Raw genomic sequence first — 16995 nt, 5'->3', positions numbered from 1 at the left:
AGGACAACCGATGTTTAGACGAGTTTGGAAGAAAGACTGTACCAGAATGCGATGTTTACAACGCCCCCGCATTATGCACCATCAGTTCTATATGGCTGTACAATATGAGTGCATACAAGCAATGAAAGGTATGCTTACATCGACTGGAGACCAGGTACCACCACCTCTCCATGATATGGAAGACTGTTCTAGACACCTTTTAAGGGCAGTATATGAAGGATTTGAGATATCTTCCCAGGGCATCTGCAGCAGCCATTGCAGCCCGCAGAATGGCATGGCTTCGTTCCAGTGCCATAAGGGAAGATCTGCATGAAAAACTGGCTAACCTCCCGTGCACAGGAGACAGTTTATTCGGAGAGCACTTTCAAGAAACAGTAAGCAAATTAAGAGGAAGTTCTAGCGGTTCAATCCTTGTCAGTGCAATCACAATACTCATCTACATGCCGTTACTACGGCTCTACTCGTCGGCAGTCATATGCCCGCAGACCCTACAGGTCTTGCCAGTCATACCGTACACCTTCTAACCCATTGTACCAGCGTCAACAAACGCAACAGACCCCAAATCAACGAAAGGGTAAGTCACAGAACCAGAGGCAGCCGACCCAACAACTGGCAGCCCCGGTAAAATCAACACCATCTTTTTTTAATACCTCAGCCACCCCCACAGCATCAAACACCACCCGGCAGAATCCATTCTCGCCTAGCAGCCTGGGAGATAACATCCGATCAATGGGTTTTAGAGATCATAAGACACGTTACCAACTCCAATTTACCACAAAACCCACATTAACCCACCTTTCAATTCAAAAGCCTCAAAAGTCTTGGGGAGGAGATTGCTTTACTTCACAAACAAGCTATACAACTGATTTCTCCGAAAGCCCGAAACTTAGGGTTTTATTCCCCATATTTCCTCATTCCCAAGAAGTCTGGAATCCTTGGTCCCATACTGGATCTTCGAGAGTTGAACAAGTTCATGACCAAAGACAAATTCAAAATGGTATCGTTGAAATCGATCCTACCTTTGATTCAGCCCAACGATTGGATGTGTTCCATTGATCTGAAGGATGCTTACACACACATTCCAATCCATCCATCCTTTTGGTGTTACCTATGCTTTCGCTACAGACATCAACACTACCAGTACAAGGTTCTCCCCTTTGTACTATCGGCTGCACCCAGGGTTTTCACCAAATGCATGGTAGTGGTGGTGGCTCATCTCAGACAACAGGGTATGACCATCTTTCCATATCTGGACGATTGGTTGATAATAGCTTCGACTCCAGATATCTTGATCGACCATCTCCGGGTGATAAAGTGCTTACAGGAATTGGGGCTGGTGATCAATTTTCAGAAATCACCTCTACAGCCACCATAAATGCTACAATTCATAGGAGCGTGTCTAGACACGACTCTGAACCGGGCATACCTACCGAAAGACAGGGCAATACAAATTGTCAGCTCCTCCATTCGCTGAACCAAACTCTAAGACCTTCGGCGAGACAAGTTTTAATTGTACTAAGTCACATGGTGGCAGCTATTTTCACGGTCTCAAATACCAGGCTACACATGCGACGCCTGCAGTGGGGCTTAAAATGTCGATGGAAACAACACTCGCAACCATTGACATGACAACTATCGTTGACATCCGAGATGATAAAGGACATAGCATGGTGGCTCCAGGACTTCACCCTTTCCAAGGGAGCATTATTCAGCCCCCCTCCTCACAACGCAGTATTAACCACCGATGCGTCGCGCAAGGGATGGGGAGCACATCTCGAGATTTACGAAACACAGGGATTATGGATAATGTCCGAGCAGACCTTGCAAATCAATTTGTTAGAACTCAGAGCGATTCGAAATGCACTCAAAGTGTTTCAAGATCATCTGAAGGGCCGCAGGGTCATGATCTACATGGACAATCAGGTGGTGATGTTTTACATCAACAAACAAGGAGGGTCCAGTTCATGGTCCCTCTGCAAGGAAACCCTGAATCTTCGAACACGCTCACCGACATTGCATACATTTGCAAGCAATATACCTACCAGGAGTAGCGAATACAAGAGTGGACAGGCTAAGTTGCATCTTTCATCCTCACGAATGGGCTCTCAACTCGGAAGTAGCTCACAACATCTTCATACAATGGGGGACACCTTCGATAGATCTCTTTGCAACGGAAAGCAATGCTCAAGTTTCCAACTTCTGTTCAATACGACCCAGCCCGCTCAGGATGCCTTCCTCATCCCGTGGACAACAGGCCTCCTGTATGCCTTTCCTCCCAAACCACTCATCACCAGGACGATTCAAAAGTGCATATCGGACAGAGTTCAACTGATACTCGTAGCCCCAGCCTGGCCCAGGCAGCCGTGGTACAGTTTCCTTCTACGACTGTCCGTCAAAGACCCAGTTCGACTACCGAATTGCCCAGATCTACTGTTCCATGAACAGGGGACGCTCCTGCACCTGCTGCATTCATCTCTCCATCTGACAGCATGGAGATTGAATGGCTCTTTCTAACAGAACAAGGAGTTTCCACCTCAACACAATTCATTTTGTTGGAATCCAGGAAACTCTCAACTAGGAAAAATTATAACTATAAATGGAAGCGCTACTCTACCTGGTGTATTTCCAAGGGCATAACACCATTGGACTGCTCACCTGAGCTACTCATGAACTACCTTCATACACTATACACAGCTGGTCTAGCAACTTCATCCATTAGAGTTCACCTTAGTGCCATAGGGGCATATCATAGACCAGTTAACAATATTCCTATCTCCAATCACCCCTTGCTCTCTCGTTTCATAAAAGGGCTAACTCACCTGCGTCCTCCAGTTCCATGGAACCTCAACATTGTTCTAGAACAGCTCATGCTTTCCCCATTTGAACCAATGGACTCGGCACACATAAAATACCTTACGTGGAAGGTAGTATTCCTGGTAGCAGTAACATCGGCACGCCGAGTCAGTGAATTACAAGCCTTAGTCCACTATGTTCCATATTTACAGTTTTATCACCAAAAGGTGGTTCTCAGGACTTCACCCATCCTTTCTCTCAAAGGTGGTTTCTCAATTCCATCTAAATCAAGCCCTAGAATTACCCATCTTTTTCCCTAAACCTCATTCTAATGATAGGGAAAAATTACTGCATACCCTGGACTGCAAAAGAGCGTTAGCATACTACAAAGAGAGAACATATTCTGACTCCCGTGTTTCTCAACTATTTGTCTCTTTCGACCCGAAAGCACCCGGACTACCAGTGGCTAAACGCACCATCTCCAGCTGGATAGCACAGTGCATCAAGTTCTGCTATGAGACACAGAAACTACATCTACATTCTGTGCCCAAAGCTCACCAGGTCAGGGCAGTGGCTGCCTCTTTGGTGCATCTAAAAAATGTACAACCTATAGACATTTGTAAGGCAGCTACATGGTCATCCCTCCATACCGTCACATCCCACTACTGCCTTGGTCAACAAGCAGCCACTGATCTGAAGATAGGGCAAGCAATCCTGCAAGCTCTATCCTCCTGTCCACGGTGACTGCCACACTAATATGGATTACGCACACCTATACACATCACAAACAACGTGCTTGGGAGCTTGGGACTCCCATGACAGCATGGCTAATTGAGCCCTGCTATCAATGGGGAAAAAAAAGCAAGTTTGCTTACCGTAAATGGTGTTTCCGTAGATAGGATGAATTAGCCATGCTGACCCTCCCTCCTCCCTGGCAGTCACCGTCTATTCGACTCCGTTAAAGCTTAATTACAGACTGAGGAGAATCTGTTACTTTCCTGCGCGGAAACACATGCGCAGCCGCGGAGAGCAAAGCTCTAGCCTCTGCTTGGTAAAGCTCCGCCTTCTGGGCCTGAATGACAGTTCCCATGACAGCATGGCTAATTCATCCTGCTATCTACGGAAACACCGTTTATAGTAAGCAAACTTGCCTTTCTCTTGGTGTCAGTTGCTTTCTCCCATAGGAGCCGAGAAGAGGCATGCTGCCTCAGTTCTATGTGTTTCTCCGTGTACCAAGAAAGCTTTCATTTAAGCAGAGGCTTCCTGGGGCACAAAGATGAGGTTGTCAGAAATTTACTGCCGTTGGGAGGAGGTGCAAGGCATATTTTCACTCCTTTGGAGGGAGAGAGGAGAAGACTTGAATTCAGCAGGCTGTTCTGTCTGTATTTGCTTTGGGAGGTTTGAAAATGCTGCCCTCACAGCATTCACTTTTGGAAAAATCTGGGAATGTGCATGTAAAAAAAACCCAACAAATCTTAAAAAAACAAAACAAATCTAGGCTAATTTCAAGGTGAATGATCAAATTGAACAGGTAGTCCTTACAGTTTGTTTGCAGAAGACACTGATAAGCTTGCTGATAACCTGCAGCAATTACATATGTTTTTGAAAGACCTAGCTATTTGTGCTTATTGGGTTGCCCTTCTTTTGCACGTAATTTATTATGCTGGAATTCGTTGGCTCTTCCTTGGTGTTGAAAGATACTGTTAAGCCATTGGGTCACCTCTGCTGCTTTCTAATGTTGTAATCAATGCTTGAGGGAAGGTTGAAATAAAATCAGGAAACAGTTTAAAAACAGATTGTGATGTCAGGTTTTGCATCACCTCATACCTACAGCTAAAGCTCAGTTCACATTTTAACTGTACCTGGTAATTGGCTTACGGAAGCTTTAATGATACTGTATCTTTTTGGGCTGACTGGCATATCTTAAACCTTCTGATACAATTCATCCATATTTTAGCTTGGTGCATGCTCACAAAATCTGCAGTATTCTCTAATCAGTTTTCATTTGGGGATAGGTATGTAACACAGCTAATAGCTTATAAAAACAGGTATGATAGTAAATTAATAGACATATTTTCTGTGGAATCTTTTGTTTAGGGACCTATTTACTCTGCATTTTCCTCCATAGATACAAAATGGGAGAAAATTCTTTAGTAAAAAAGGCCTCTTAATTTGTTTTGCTGTATGAAAGAATTTTAGGTCCAGGTTCTAAACAGTATGCATCTTTATCTTGAGCCTATTACCTTAATTTGATTTCGTCATGGTTTGTGAATGTTTGTTTTACAGGCTTACCCACCATATCAAAATTCGCATCCGGTAATAATCCAGCAGATCCCATTAGGGTACCAGCAGCCAGCCTATAACTATCAGGTATGAAATTGTAGTTCTGTTCGGTTAATGTTTAAATATTTAGTCAACACTTTTTTTTTGTCATGTCTCCCAACATCCCATTGTTTTTATGGTTTCAGTAAATTAATTTATTCTGTTGAGTGGCACTTCAGGCTTCAAAATGAATACATATTTTGTTTTAAGGATAAGGCTCCTTGGGCTTGAATGATGTAGATTCTTTTTGGTCCCTGGCCAGGGCAAATGGGGAAAATAACTGTTGTAAAAGCAACTATTCAAGACATGTTAGATTAAAAAATTGTATTTTGATTTATTACCTGCCTTTTTGAATATGACATGCTCTTAAGGCGATTTACATTACATTGGCTTTTTGCATATCTGCTATTCTAATCAAATGTGTATATTTTTAAATAGCAACAATGTGACATTTCACTTGGGCAATGAAAGGTACTAGACACATATTGACTATTACATACATATATATGTATAGATGTGTGTATATGTACGTATATGTTGGAAATACTAATGTACTAGTTATTTAATTCTGGAAAAAGGTGCATCTAGCAACTTTTTGATCATAGCAGCTTTTCTAAGCAGCATGTCATGGTAATTGAGGTCTTTATGCTTCGAGTTAGGCATTAAAGGCCTGATGGAAAAGCCAGGCTTTTAGTTTTTTCCTGAAATGACAATCATGCATTTCCCTTATCCCAACTGGGAGGGAATTCCAAAGAGCTGGTACTACTGCTGAGAGCTATCTTTTTCGGATGACTGTTTTAATTATTTTCAAGGACAGGTTTGATAATTGATTCAAGCGAAGATCGTAGTGATCTAGATGGTAAGTATGCAGATAGTCTTTCACTGAGGTATAAAGGCAATTTCTTTTTAGTGATTTAAAGGTCATTGATAATTTTTAAATTTTCATTCTGTATGGTATTGGTAACCAGTATGATATCTTTTGAACAAGTATGGTGAGGTTGTGTGTTTTGTGTCCTATCAGTTGTGCAGCAGAGTTTTGAATTAGGTGGAGTTTGTGGAGGGCCTTATCTGTTAGACACTTGTAAAATGTTAGATTTGTCCAGTCATGTCATAACTGTGTCATGGACCATTGTAAGAATGTTTGTCTTAATGAATGGATGCAGCCATTGAAAATGGCAGCCCTTTACTGTTGCTTGGCTTGACTTGTGTCATGTGATTTTAGTGGGAGCTTGAATGTTTTGAATGGAATTTTCAGATCTGGAACTTGCCTATTTTGTACCCAAAGGATTTACATTTTGTTTGGATTTAGGTGGCATTTATTGGGTGTTTTTGTCCATTCTTGGATGGCTGCTGATCAACTGTGCTAGTGACTTCTAACACAAGTCTACATCTACACAGATGTCACTCATGCTACCAATGAATCCAGATACGCAAACAGCTATAAAGAAACTTAGCCCATGTTTTGCAGCCATATATCAAACTGAATCTCTGTATAGAGAGAGAGTAACTATTCTAGCTCATGAGCAACGTTTAATAGCAAGAAACTCTGCCACCGCTTCTTTATGTAGTCTTGAGGGAAGAAGGTCATACCCGTAAAACCTATAAAGTCTATAGACTCTAGCAGATTAATCTGCACAGATTGGTGTACTTCCCAAATTGGCATTTTAGACTGAGTGCTGCCATATTGTGTGAATGGCGACTGCATTTTCACAAACACTCTGCCCTTCTTCATTTTAAAGGGCAGCTGGATCGGTGATTTTGGTTGCTGTTTTGTAACCCTGTCAGGCACTCGTCCCTGATGTTGAGGAATTCCAGTTCAGCTGGTGTGAACTTTATCTCTGAATACCTATTCTTTAATAGGCAGCATCATGCTAGCATTTTTCTTTCATGTTTTCACATCTAACTTTGCATACATAGCATCCATACTGCATGATTACTCTTGCTCCGAGGGTGTTCCCCTCTGAGGAAGCCAGTTTAGGCAAAACAGGACTTTGTTGAGATCTTTTCAACACCTGGGAAATTTGATCACAGTCAAAGGGAATTCTACCAGATTTAGAATTTTTCATAAGGTTTCTTTCACTGCAAGGTTCACAGGTGCTCAGAGTAAAACGCATGTATGCAGAATTGCATAATTAACACATGTATAAATAGTTAACCATTTTATGGATTGTTCAAGACTACATAGAGGAGTAGTGGTGGCAGAGCTGCTTGTTACTATACGTTGTTCATGAGCTAGAATACTCTTACTTGTTAACCATTTGTTGTAACAGTATATGAAGCCATTTCACTATGCTAGATTCATTGTTAAACATTTGTATTGTAACACATCATTGCACATTGTATCTCACACCTCACTGATTAAGTTAAATTATTTTATAGGTACAGTTTTTTCATTGGTATAAAACTTTGTGATTCAGAATTAATGCTCATTTATTTCATTATGTGGAATGTATTAATAAAGTAATCTTGTGACTTTTGCAGTATTGCCTGTTTTCTTTTTCTTAATACATATCTAGAGATAGAGATCAATTACACAGGAATCTTAAGGGTTGACTAACAAACTTAATAAAAATGAATCTATTTGTACATTAAGATGATCCTCCCAAGAATTGCTGAGCATGCCTTCTGCACATGATTACCAGCTACCCAGAACCAAATCAAGGGCTTATTCAATTAGGACCCCTAACGTGGAATAGGTTTCCATTATGGCTGCATCAAGAGCAGGATTACTTAAGCTTCAGAAAATTCTTAAGCTTTCAGCGGGGAAGAGGAATGAAATCTGAGGAGAAGCAATGGATTGTGCAAGTGATATGTTTGCAGTTTTATAATTTTTTTAACTGTTTGCTGATTTAATGAATGTTACGTAATTCGCGGTGAACAAAATGGAACACGCAAAGTAAAAGATAAATGTACAGTTTTTTTCTATATCTGACAAGAGTGAACCAGGTAAGGACTTTACTCTGCGGACAAACAAGATTGTAATACATGTGTGAGGAGGACGTACCCTACACCATGCATCCACATGGGGGGTCCCTTTCCTGTCTTTTTTGCAGAGCTGCAGCATTGCAGTTTGTGAACGCGAATCTTGGCTTTTTTGGCTGTTTTTGGAAAGCTTCTCAATTACTTTTTTTCAGGGGTTTTTTTTTTTTTTTTTTTTGAGTCCCTCTTGGTCCATCCCCAATAGCATTCCTAGTCAGGCTTTTTATCATTTATCTGTAAGTTTCCTTTCACGGTAGATTCCCCCGCGGTGGTCCTCTGTGCCTGCTGGCCATTAACATCCGCTGCCATCGATTTTGATTTTATGTCCTTTATTTTATCCCTTCATGCCAATGTCTGATTTTCGGCAATGCCCTTGGAGCCTGAAGGCTATGTCCATTACGGACCCCCATAAGACACATCCACTGCCTGGAGCCATCGCATAATGACCGGGGTTACCGCTTATGTGTACAAATGATCCCAAAGTGATGTCTCTTTGGCTCAAAAAGGTGGAACAGCTCTTCGTGTCGAGTAAGATGGAGCCATCAGCATCCATGGACTTCGAAGTCTCATAGATGAACACTGTGCTATCGACGACAGCAGGACCATCAGTTGCATCGGCAGATAAGGGTGCTGGAGACAGACCACTGTGTCAATCTTCTCCTTCTGGCAGATGGTGTCTGGTTCCTTGTCATTGGCCTGGACAGTGAGGAAGGACCGGGCCAAGCATCGAGGGAAGCCAAAGAAGCATCTGCACTAGTCCCCCAAAGCAACCCCACAGTGAGAAGCACAAGTCTTTCATTGGTGCCAACAATTCATGACTGTGTGCACTGGTCCTCATGCCAGTCACAGATCTGCTTTGTGGACTGAAGAGGATCTGGCACCCCCTCTTTCCTCCTTCCTCCCAGGCAGTGTTGGCATTGGCTACTTTCGAGGAGGAGCTGGAGTGTTGAGTCCAGCTGGCAGTGAAAAGGGTGATGCAGGGCATCGGTCCTGTGGCTCTGACAACCCCGTAGCCAGTACCATCCATCCAGGAACTGCTGCTGGAGAAGTTGTGTGCTCATTAGTGCATTAGAGACCCACCTGGTGTCTGTTCTTGGGACATTATCGGTGCCCATCAGGGCTCCGCAGCTTTCCTGGTCGATTTATTGGTGATTGCCAGTTCCTGAAGGAGGAAGTTCCACCTTGGGTCTCTGCTGGTTTCCCCCTGGTCCGACTTTGCCGGTGCCTGCACCTCTGGATGAAGGCTGAGCACCTAGGGAGCCTATGACCCCTGGGAGGATGATACCTTTGAGTCCTCCGAGGGCTCTGAAGGTCTGTCAGATCCTTCTCTGCCTGACGACTTAACCTTTGTAGGGTTTGTGAGGGTGATGGTGGAAGCCATCCCATTTCAGTTACTTACACAGAGAATACCAGGCACAAAATGCTGAGATCCTCCAGTTCATGGAGCCTACTAAGGAGATCATAGCAGTCCTGGTACACGATATACTTGAGTTGCTGCTGAGGATTATGGGAACACCCCCTCACGGTGCCTCCCATTAACAAGAAGGCTGACTGTGTCTACTTCTAGAATGCTGCCGGATTTGATAAGCGGAAGCTGCCCCACCAGTCTGTGGTGGTCAAATTCTCTCTCAAGAGAGCCATCTGTTATCCCAGGACAAGCAGGATGCTAGTCCTCACATATGGGTGACGTCAGTAACGGAGCCCTAGTGCGGGAAAACTTCTGTCAAAGTTTCTAGAAACTTTTGACTGGCAGCCTGAGGCTACTGGGCATGCCCAGCATGCCATGATATTCTCTGCCACAGGGGTCTCACTTCAGTCTTCGTTTTTCCGCGCAGCTGGACAGCAGCACGGATATCGGAGCCCTCTGAGTTACCTCAGTGAAACTATTCTAATATACTTCTCCATTAGGGTCTCAAACAAAAAATTTTTTCTTATCACCAGCTGGTGAATTGTTTCGATTTTTAAAAAAAAAACAAAAAACAAAAAATTCAATTCCTGTCATCGACGGCCGTCGAAGTCAGGATGTCCTCAGGGTTCAAAAAATGCCCAAAATGTAACCGCACAATGTCCATTACTGATCCGCACGAAGAGTGTCTTCGATGTCTAGGAGAAAAACATGACATTTCATCGTGTGAGAAATGTCAAGAAATGACGCCAAAAGGCCGTAAACTCCGCCAGGAGAAGATCCAGCAGCTATTCAGCTTACAACTGACTCCTTCTCCGGCAACTTCTTCGAAATCTTCGCCATCCGGAGTATTGAAAAAGGTACTGCTAAAAAGACGCCGAAATGACGGTTCCGGAGATAAATCCTCACCTACCCCGTCGACATCGTCGATACGCTCGGCAGTAGACGTCCGGCCTAAACACAAGCATCGCCACAAACACGCCCCGACCTCACCGTCGGCACTTGACCGAGGAGAACCGTTCCCAAAATGGCCTAAAATTACTATACCCTCTGTGCCTGAAGGGCCTACTCAGACGTCACTTCCACAGCATACGGAGGCATCGACACCTCCACCGATGACACATTCTTCATCGATGCCACAGGATATCACAGCCTACATAAGAGGCAGTTTTACAAGCGATTAAGGAACAACTACCGGCACCTCGGCCGATGCCGGTGACATCTCCTTTAACATCGACTTCACCGATGCCGGTACAATCAGTACCGAAGTCTCTTCCATCGATGGTGCCAGCGATTCCGGGACTTCTCCCGATGCCGGGAACCGTCCCGATGCCAGCCATTGCCTCGACAACGGAGGTTTACTCAACATCACGGACTGGATCTATTCCACTCACTGCCATGTCTACATCAAACATAGCACCGCAAGGCTCCGTCCGGATTCTGGACTCATTCCTTCCTCCAGTGCGAATGACGACATTCACCTCGATGCCCTCATTTTCAACCAGTACGCCATCGATGCTTCCTGCTCGTTTTCATCAAGCATCGCCGTATACACCCTCCATGGTTACGGGGCAGTCATCGAGAGACAAGACATCGATGCCAACGATGACAAAGACTAAATCCACGATGCCTTTTTCCTCTATAGAGGAACCATCTGAAGCAAGATTATATTCAATACTTCAGAAGAAATATCAAGATCTTCTGGATTCTCTACCTTCAAACCCGGTGGAAGAGGAGGATTCTGCACAAGAACCCATTCCAGGACCTTCTGGTGTACTTCCTCCACATCCATCTAAAAAACCAAGTCCTCATACTCCAGAATATGACTCCTGGAGCGACACACGATCTGACACATCAGAAACCTTTATGTCTGAACCGTCTCCTCCTCAACCAAGAAAGCAATCTCCACCAGAAGACCTTACTTTCTCCTCTTTTCTCCAGGAGATGGCCGACTCTATTCCATTCAAATTACAATCTGACCAGGATCTCCGTCACCAAACTCTTGAGGTACTACAATTCGTAGATTTCCCCCCCCCCCCCCCCCCCCCCCCAAGCAAGTCATGGCAATACCTGTCCATGATATTCTACTTCAACTTCAACAGAGAATGTGGGAACATCCCTGGTCAGTTCTTCCCATCAATAAAAGAATGGACTCCACCTATTTAGTCCAGCCTGCACCGGGATTCCAGAAATCCCAGCTACCGCATTCTTCTATGGTGGTAGAATCAGCACAGAAAAAAGCAAAATGATCGAGAGTGCACTCCTCTAATCCTCCAGGGAAAGATAATAGGTTCCTGGACACATTGGGAAGAAAAGTTTTTCAAGGTGCAATCCTCAATTCTAAGATTGCAGCCTACCAATTGTACATTTCGCAGTACCAAAGGAACCTCTGGAAGCAGATGGAGGAATTCATACCATCTTTGCCCCAAGAATTCAGAGAGCCAGCACAACATCTCATCCAGAAAGCTTTTGAGGCCAGCAAACATGAAGTAAGGGCCGCCTACGACTCTTTTGAGACAGCCTCAAGAGTAGCAGCTTCTGGCATAAGTGCTCGTAGATGGGCCTGGTTAAAAGCATCAGACCTCAGAGCAGAGGTCCAAGAAAAATTAGTAGACCTTCCCTGTACGGGGGATAACTTGTTTGGCACTAAGGTTCAGGAAGCAGTCTCGCAACTTAAAGAACATACGGAGACCTTAAGGCAATTATCTTCCATACCTCATGATACCACTACCCACGCTGTACGTCGTACCCAGGAAGGGATATACGCAGGCCCTATTACCGGCCTAAAAGATACTATCCACCGGCAACAAGGCCTCGCCAACCAAGATCCCAGAACAGGCCACAACCTCGCCAACAAAGAACAACCAGACCTGCACCCCCTGCTCAAACAGGTCCCACAGCTGGTTTTTGAAAACACCTCCAGAGAACCCAGCCAATCTCTGAATCCTCAACCCCACTTACCGGTGGGAGGCAGATTATCCCAATTCTACAGTACATGGAAAACCATAACAACAGATCTATGGGTTCTTTCCATCATACTCCACGGCTACAAGCTCAACTTTCTAACAATACCTACAGAGCTTCAAGCACCTCTGATTCCTCCCAGCAGAAATCACATTCCTCAACTTCAAATAGAATTATCCACCCTTCTGAAATCCAGGGCCATAGAACCAGTGCCCCAGTCTCAGCAGGGCAGAGGATTCTACTCCCGATATTTCCTCATTCCAAAGAAATCAGGAGGCCTACAGCCCATCCTAGACCTCCGAAATCTAAACAAATTTCTAAAGAAAAAGTTCAGAATGGTATCCCTAGGTACCATTCTTCCACTCCTTCAAAAGGAAGATTGGCTTTGTTCTCTGGATCTTCAAGACGCTTATGCTCACATTCCAATATTCCCTCCTCATCGCAAGTACCTGCGCTTCATGGTGGGTCATCAACATTTTCAATACAGAGTTCTGCCATTCGGACTTGCCTCTGCTCCCAAAGTATTCACAAAATGTCTGGCAGTAGTAGCAGCACACTTGCACAAACAAGGTGTGCATGTCTTCCCATATCTAGAATATTAGCTCATCAGAAGTCAGTCTCAACAGGAAGCAATCAATTCTCTCAATCAAACCATTGCTCTACTTCACGCCATGGGATTTCTCATAAATTATCAAAAGTCCCACCTCATACCGTCTCACTTGCTCCAATTCATAGGAGCAGAGTTGAACACCATCCTTACAAAGGCGTTTCTACCCAAGGATCGAGCAGAAACATTAGCCTTCCTAGCACGCTCGATGCTCTCAAGCACGCACACAACAGCTCATCGTATTCTAATTCTGTTAGGACACATGGCCTCAACAGTTCATGTCACTCCTATGGCAAGACTAGCCATGAGAGTAACCCAATGGACATTACGGTCACAATGGATCCAAGCCATTCAACCACTATATTCTCCAATTCAGGTAACCCACCAACTGCGCTCTTCACTCCATTGGTGGATCAACACGGACAACTTGCGCAAGGGCTTACCCTTCCAACAACCAGTTCCACAAATTACTTTAACTACAGATGCATCCACCTTGGGTTGGGGAGCTCACATAGACAATCTCCAAACTCAAGGAACGTGGACAAAACTCGAAGCAACATATCAAATCAATTTTCTGGAACTTTGAGCTATACGTTATGCACTGCATGCGTTCAAGGACTGTCTTTCACACAAGACTATTCTGATTCAAACAGACAATACAGTAGCCATGTGGTACATCAACAAGCAGGGAGGCACAGGCTCCTTCCTTTTCTGTCAGGAAACTGCGCAGATTTGGGCAGAAGCCCTCTCCCGTTCCATGTACCTCAGGGCCACCTACTTGCCGGGAGTAGAAAATGTTTTGGCAGACCGGCTGAGCTGTATCTTCCAACCACACGAGTGGTCACTCAATCCCTTGGTAGCGACCTCTCTTTTCCAGAAATGGGGTTATCCCCACATAGACCTCTTTGCGTCCCCTCAGAACCACAAAGTGGCCAATTACTGCTCCCTCATTCGGACTCAGCACTCTCGGCCCAGGGATGCATTCTCCCTCCCGTGGACAACCGGTCTGTTTTATGCATTCCCTCCACTTCCTCTTCTGTCGAAGACTCTTGTGAAGCTACGTCAGGACAAGGGAACCATGATCCTGATAGCACCGCACTGGCCATGCCAAGTGTGGTTTCCCATACTCCAGGATCTCTCCATCCGCAGACACATTCCCCTGGGAAAGGACCCGCATCTGATCACTCAAAACGACAGATGCCTCCTCCATCCCAATCTCCAAGTCTTGTCCCTGACGGCATGGATGTTGAAAGGTTAGTCCTTCAACCACTTAACCTATCGGATTCAGTTTCTCGTGTCCTCATCGCTTCACGAAAGCCTTCCACAAGAAAATCTTACTCCTACAAATGGAAACGGTACACATCATGGTGCACTTCGCAGTCCCTTGATCCCTTTCCTGTCCAATTCCTAAATTTTTGGACTATCTTTGGCATTTGTCAGAATCAGGTCTAAAGACCTCTTCCATTAGAATGCATGTCAGTGCGGTAGCCGCCTTCCATAAAGGTATCGGGGGTGTCCCTATTTCAGTACAGCCCCTTGTAACATGCTTTCTTAAAGGCTTGCTCCATTTGAAGCCACCTTTACGTCCTCCGGCCCCATTTTGGGACCTTAATCTGGTTCTCACATGGAAAGTGATTTTCCTTTTGGCTATCACTTCAGCTCGTAGGGTTAGTGAGTTACAGGCCCTAGTTACCTATCCACCTTACACTAAACTCCTGCAGGACCGGGCAGTACTCCGCACTCACCCTAAATTCTTACCTAAGGTAGTTTCGGAGTTTCATATTAATCAATCCATCATACTACCTATTTTCTTTCCCAGGCCCCACTCCAACTCCGGGGAACAGACTCTGCATACCCTCGACTATAAACGTGGTCTAGCTTTCTATCTAGACCGTACAGTTGCCCACAGGAAGAGCACTCAATTATTCGTCTCTTTCCATCCTAACAAGTTAGGGCAACCTGTGGGTAAGCAGGCTCTTTCCTCCTGGTTGGCGGACTGCATCTCTTTCTGCTATCAGCAAGCTGGCATTCCCTTTCAAGACCGTGTTAAGGCACACTCTGTGAGGGCCATGGCGACTTCAGTAGCACACCTTCGATCGGTGCCGCTTCCTGACATCTGCAGGGCTGCCACCTGGAGTTCTCTCCATACATTTGCAGCCCACTACTGTTTGGACAAAGCTGGAAGACCAGGATTCCATCTTCGGCCAATCTGTCTTGCGTAACCTTTTTCCAACTTGACGTACCAACACCCTTCCGCCTACCCAGTGGGGTGCGGATGTCCTCTACCAAATTTCACCCCAGTTGTTGTGCCTGTTGTACACCGTTGGATACTTTTGGTGCACGTTTGGACATCCTCAGCTCGGTACTCACCCATTTGTGAGGACAACCATCCTGCTTGTCCTGTGAGAAAGCAAATGTTCCTTACTTGATGTAACAGGTGTTCTCACAGGACAGCAGGATGTTAGTCCTCACGAAACCCGCCCGCCGCCCCGCAGTGTTGGGTTCATTTTTCTTTTATTTTTCGGCACTGCCTGTAGCTTTGAAACAAGACTGAAGGGGGACCCCTGCTGGCTGCAGGGTTGGTGCCATGCTGGGCATGCCCAGTAGGGGCCAGTCAAAGTTCCAGAAACTTTGACAGAAGTTTTCCGTGGTTGGGCTCCATTCTCGATGTCACCCATTTGTGAGGACTAACATCCTGCTGTCCTGTGAGAACATCTGTTACATCAGGTAAGCAACATTTGCTTTCCTGTCCATGAGGTACTCTTTGACCTCCTTCAACGTAATTGGGAACATCCAGGAACAGTCCTCCCCGGTAAACCATAAGATTGCTACATATCTAGTCGAAGCAGCCCCTGGATTTCAGAAGGCCCAACTTTCCCACCATTCAGTGGTGGTCGAGTCCACCCAGAAAAAAGCCAGAAGGCCAAGACCTCATTTGTCCACACCGCCAGGAAAAGAACAGAAATTCCTCGATGCTTTTGGGCGTAGGGTCTTCCATCGAGCCATGTTAATCTCCTGTATTGCAGCTTACCAGCTTTACATCTCACAATACGAACCTGTTCAAACAGCTCCAGGATCTTGCTGATACTCTTCCTGACCAGTTCCAGAACCAGCTCAATTCCATTCTTAAGAAGGGTCTGGATGCTGGAAAATGAGGTGCGCTCCTCTTATGACATCTTTGACACAACCACCAGAGTGTCAGCAGCTGGGATAAGTGCTTGGAAATGGGCCTGGCTCAAGTCTTCGGATCTGCATTCAGAGGTTCAAGAGAGGTTAGCTGACCTCCCCTGTATAGGAGATAACCTCTTCGGTGAGAAAATTCAGGAGACTGTTGGTCAACTTAAAGACCATAACGAGACACTATGGCAACCCTCAGCTGGGCACATAGAGTTCTTCACTTCTTCTAAACGCCCATTCTGTAAGGAGGCTAAGTGTACCACCTTTAAGGCTCACAGATACTACCCACCTCAGACTCTGTCTCGCCCATATCAGAAGTCTCAATCTCGTCAGCCTAGACCTCAGACGCAGCCTCCTCCACAGCCTGGTCCTTCCTCTGGTTTTTGACTACCCAATAGAGAGCAAATGTCCACCTCCGCCACTGCCGCAGTTACCAGTGGGTGACTGTCTCTGCCACTCATCAGCATCTGGCACACGGTCACTACAGACCAGTGGGTCCTATCAGTAATAGCTCAAGGTTACCATCTCAACTTTCTGTCCATTCCATCTGACTCCTCGCCTCATCCGACGTGGAGTTCTGCCAACCACTCTCCACTTCTAGAGGAGGAAATAAGATCCCTTCTTCAAGCCAATGCTATAGAACAAGTTCCTTCTCCACAAAGGGGAAAAGGCTTCTACTCCCGGTACTTCTTGATCCCAAAACGTCCGGAGGCATTCATCCGATATTAGATCTTCGGGCCTTGAACAA

At 45.2% G+C, this 16995-nt stretch overlaps 1 protein-coding gene across 5 annotated transcripts in view; it reads left to right on the top strand.

The window, feature by feature from the left end:
• Window positions 1-16995, top strand: part of DAZL (deleted in azoospermia like) — a 533025-nt gene that overhangs the window by 295877 nt on the left and 220153 nt on the right. For all 5 annotated transcript variants that reach the window (XM_029589246.1, XM_029589249.1, XM_029589250.1 and 2 more), the window contains exon 7: window positions 5080-5163. In XM_029589246.1, coding sequence (XP_029445106.1) covers window positions 5080-5163 — 84 coding nt within the window. The remainder of the gene's footprint in view (window positions 1-5079; window positions 5164-16995) is intronic.

Source organism: Rhinatrema bivittatum, chromosome 2 (genome assembly GCF_901001135.1).
Source record: "Rhinatrema bivittatum chromosome 2, aRhiBiv1.1, whole genome shotgun sequence".
Lineage (NCBI taxonomy): Eukaryota > Metazoa > Chordata > Amphibia > Gymnophiona > Rhinatrematidae > Rhinatrema > Rhinatrema bivittatum.
Note: the sequence above shows the minus strand (reverse complement) of the source record. Positions and strands in the feature narration are given on the sequence as shown.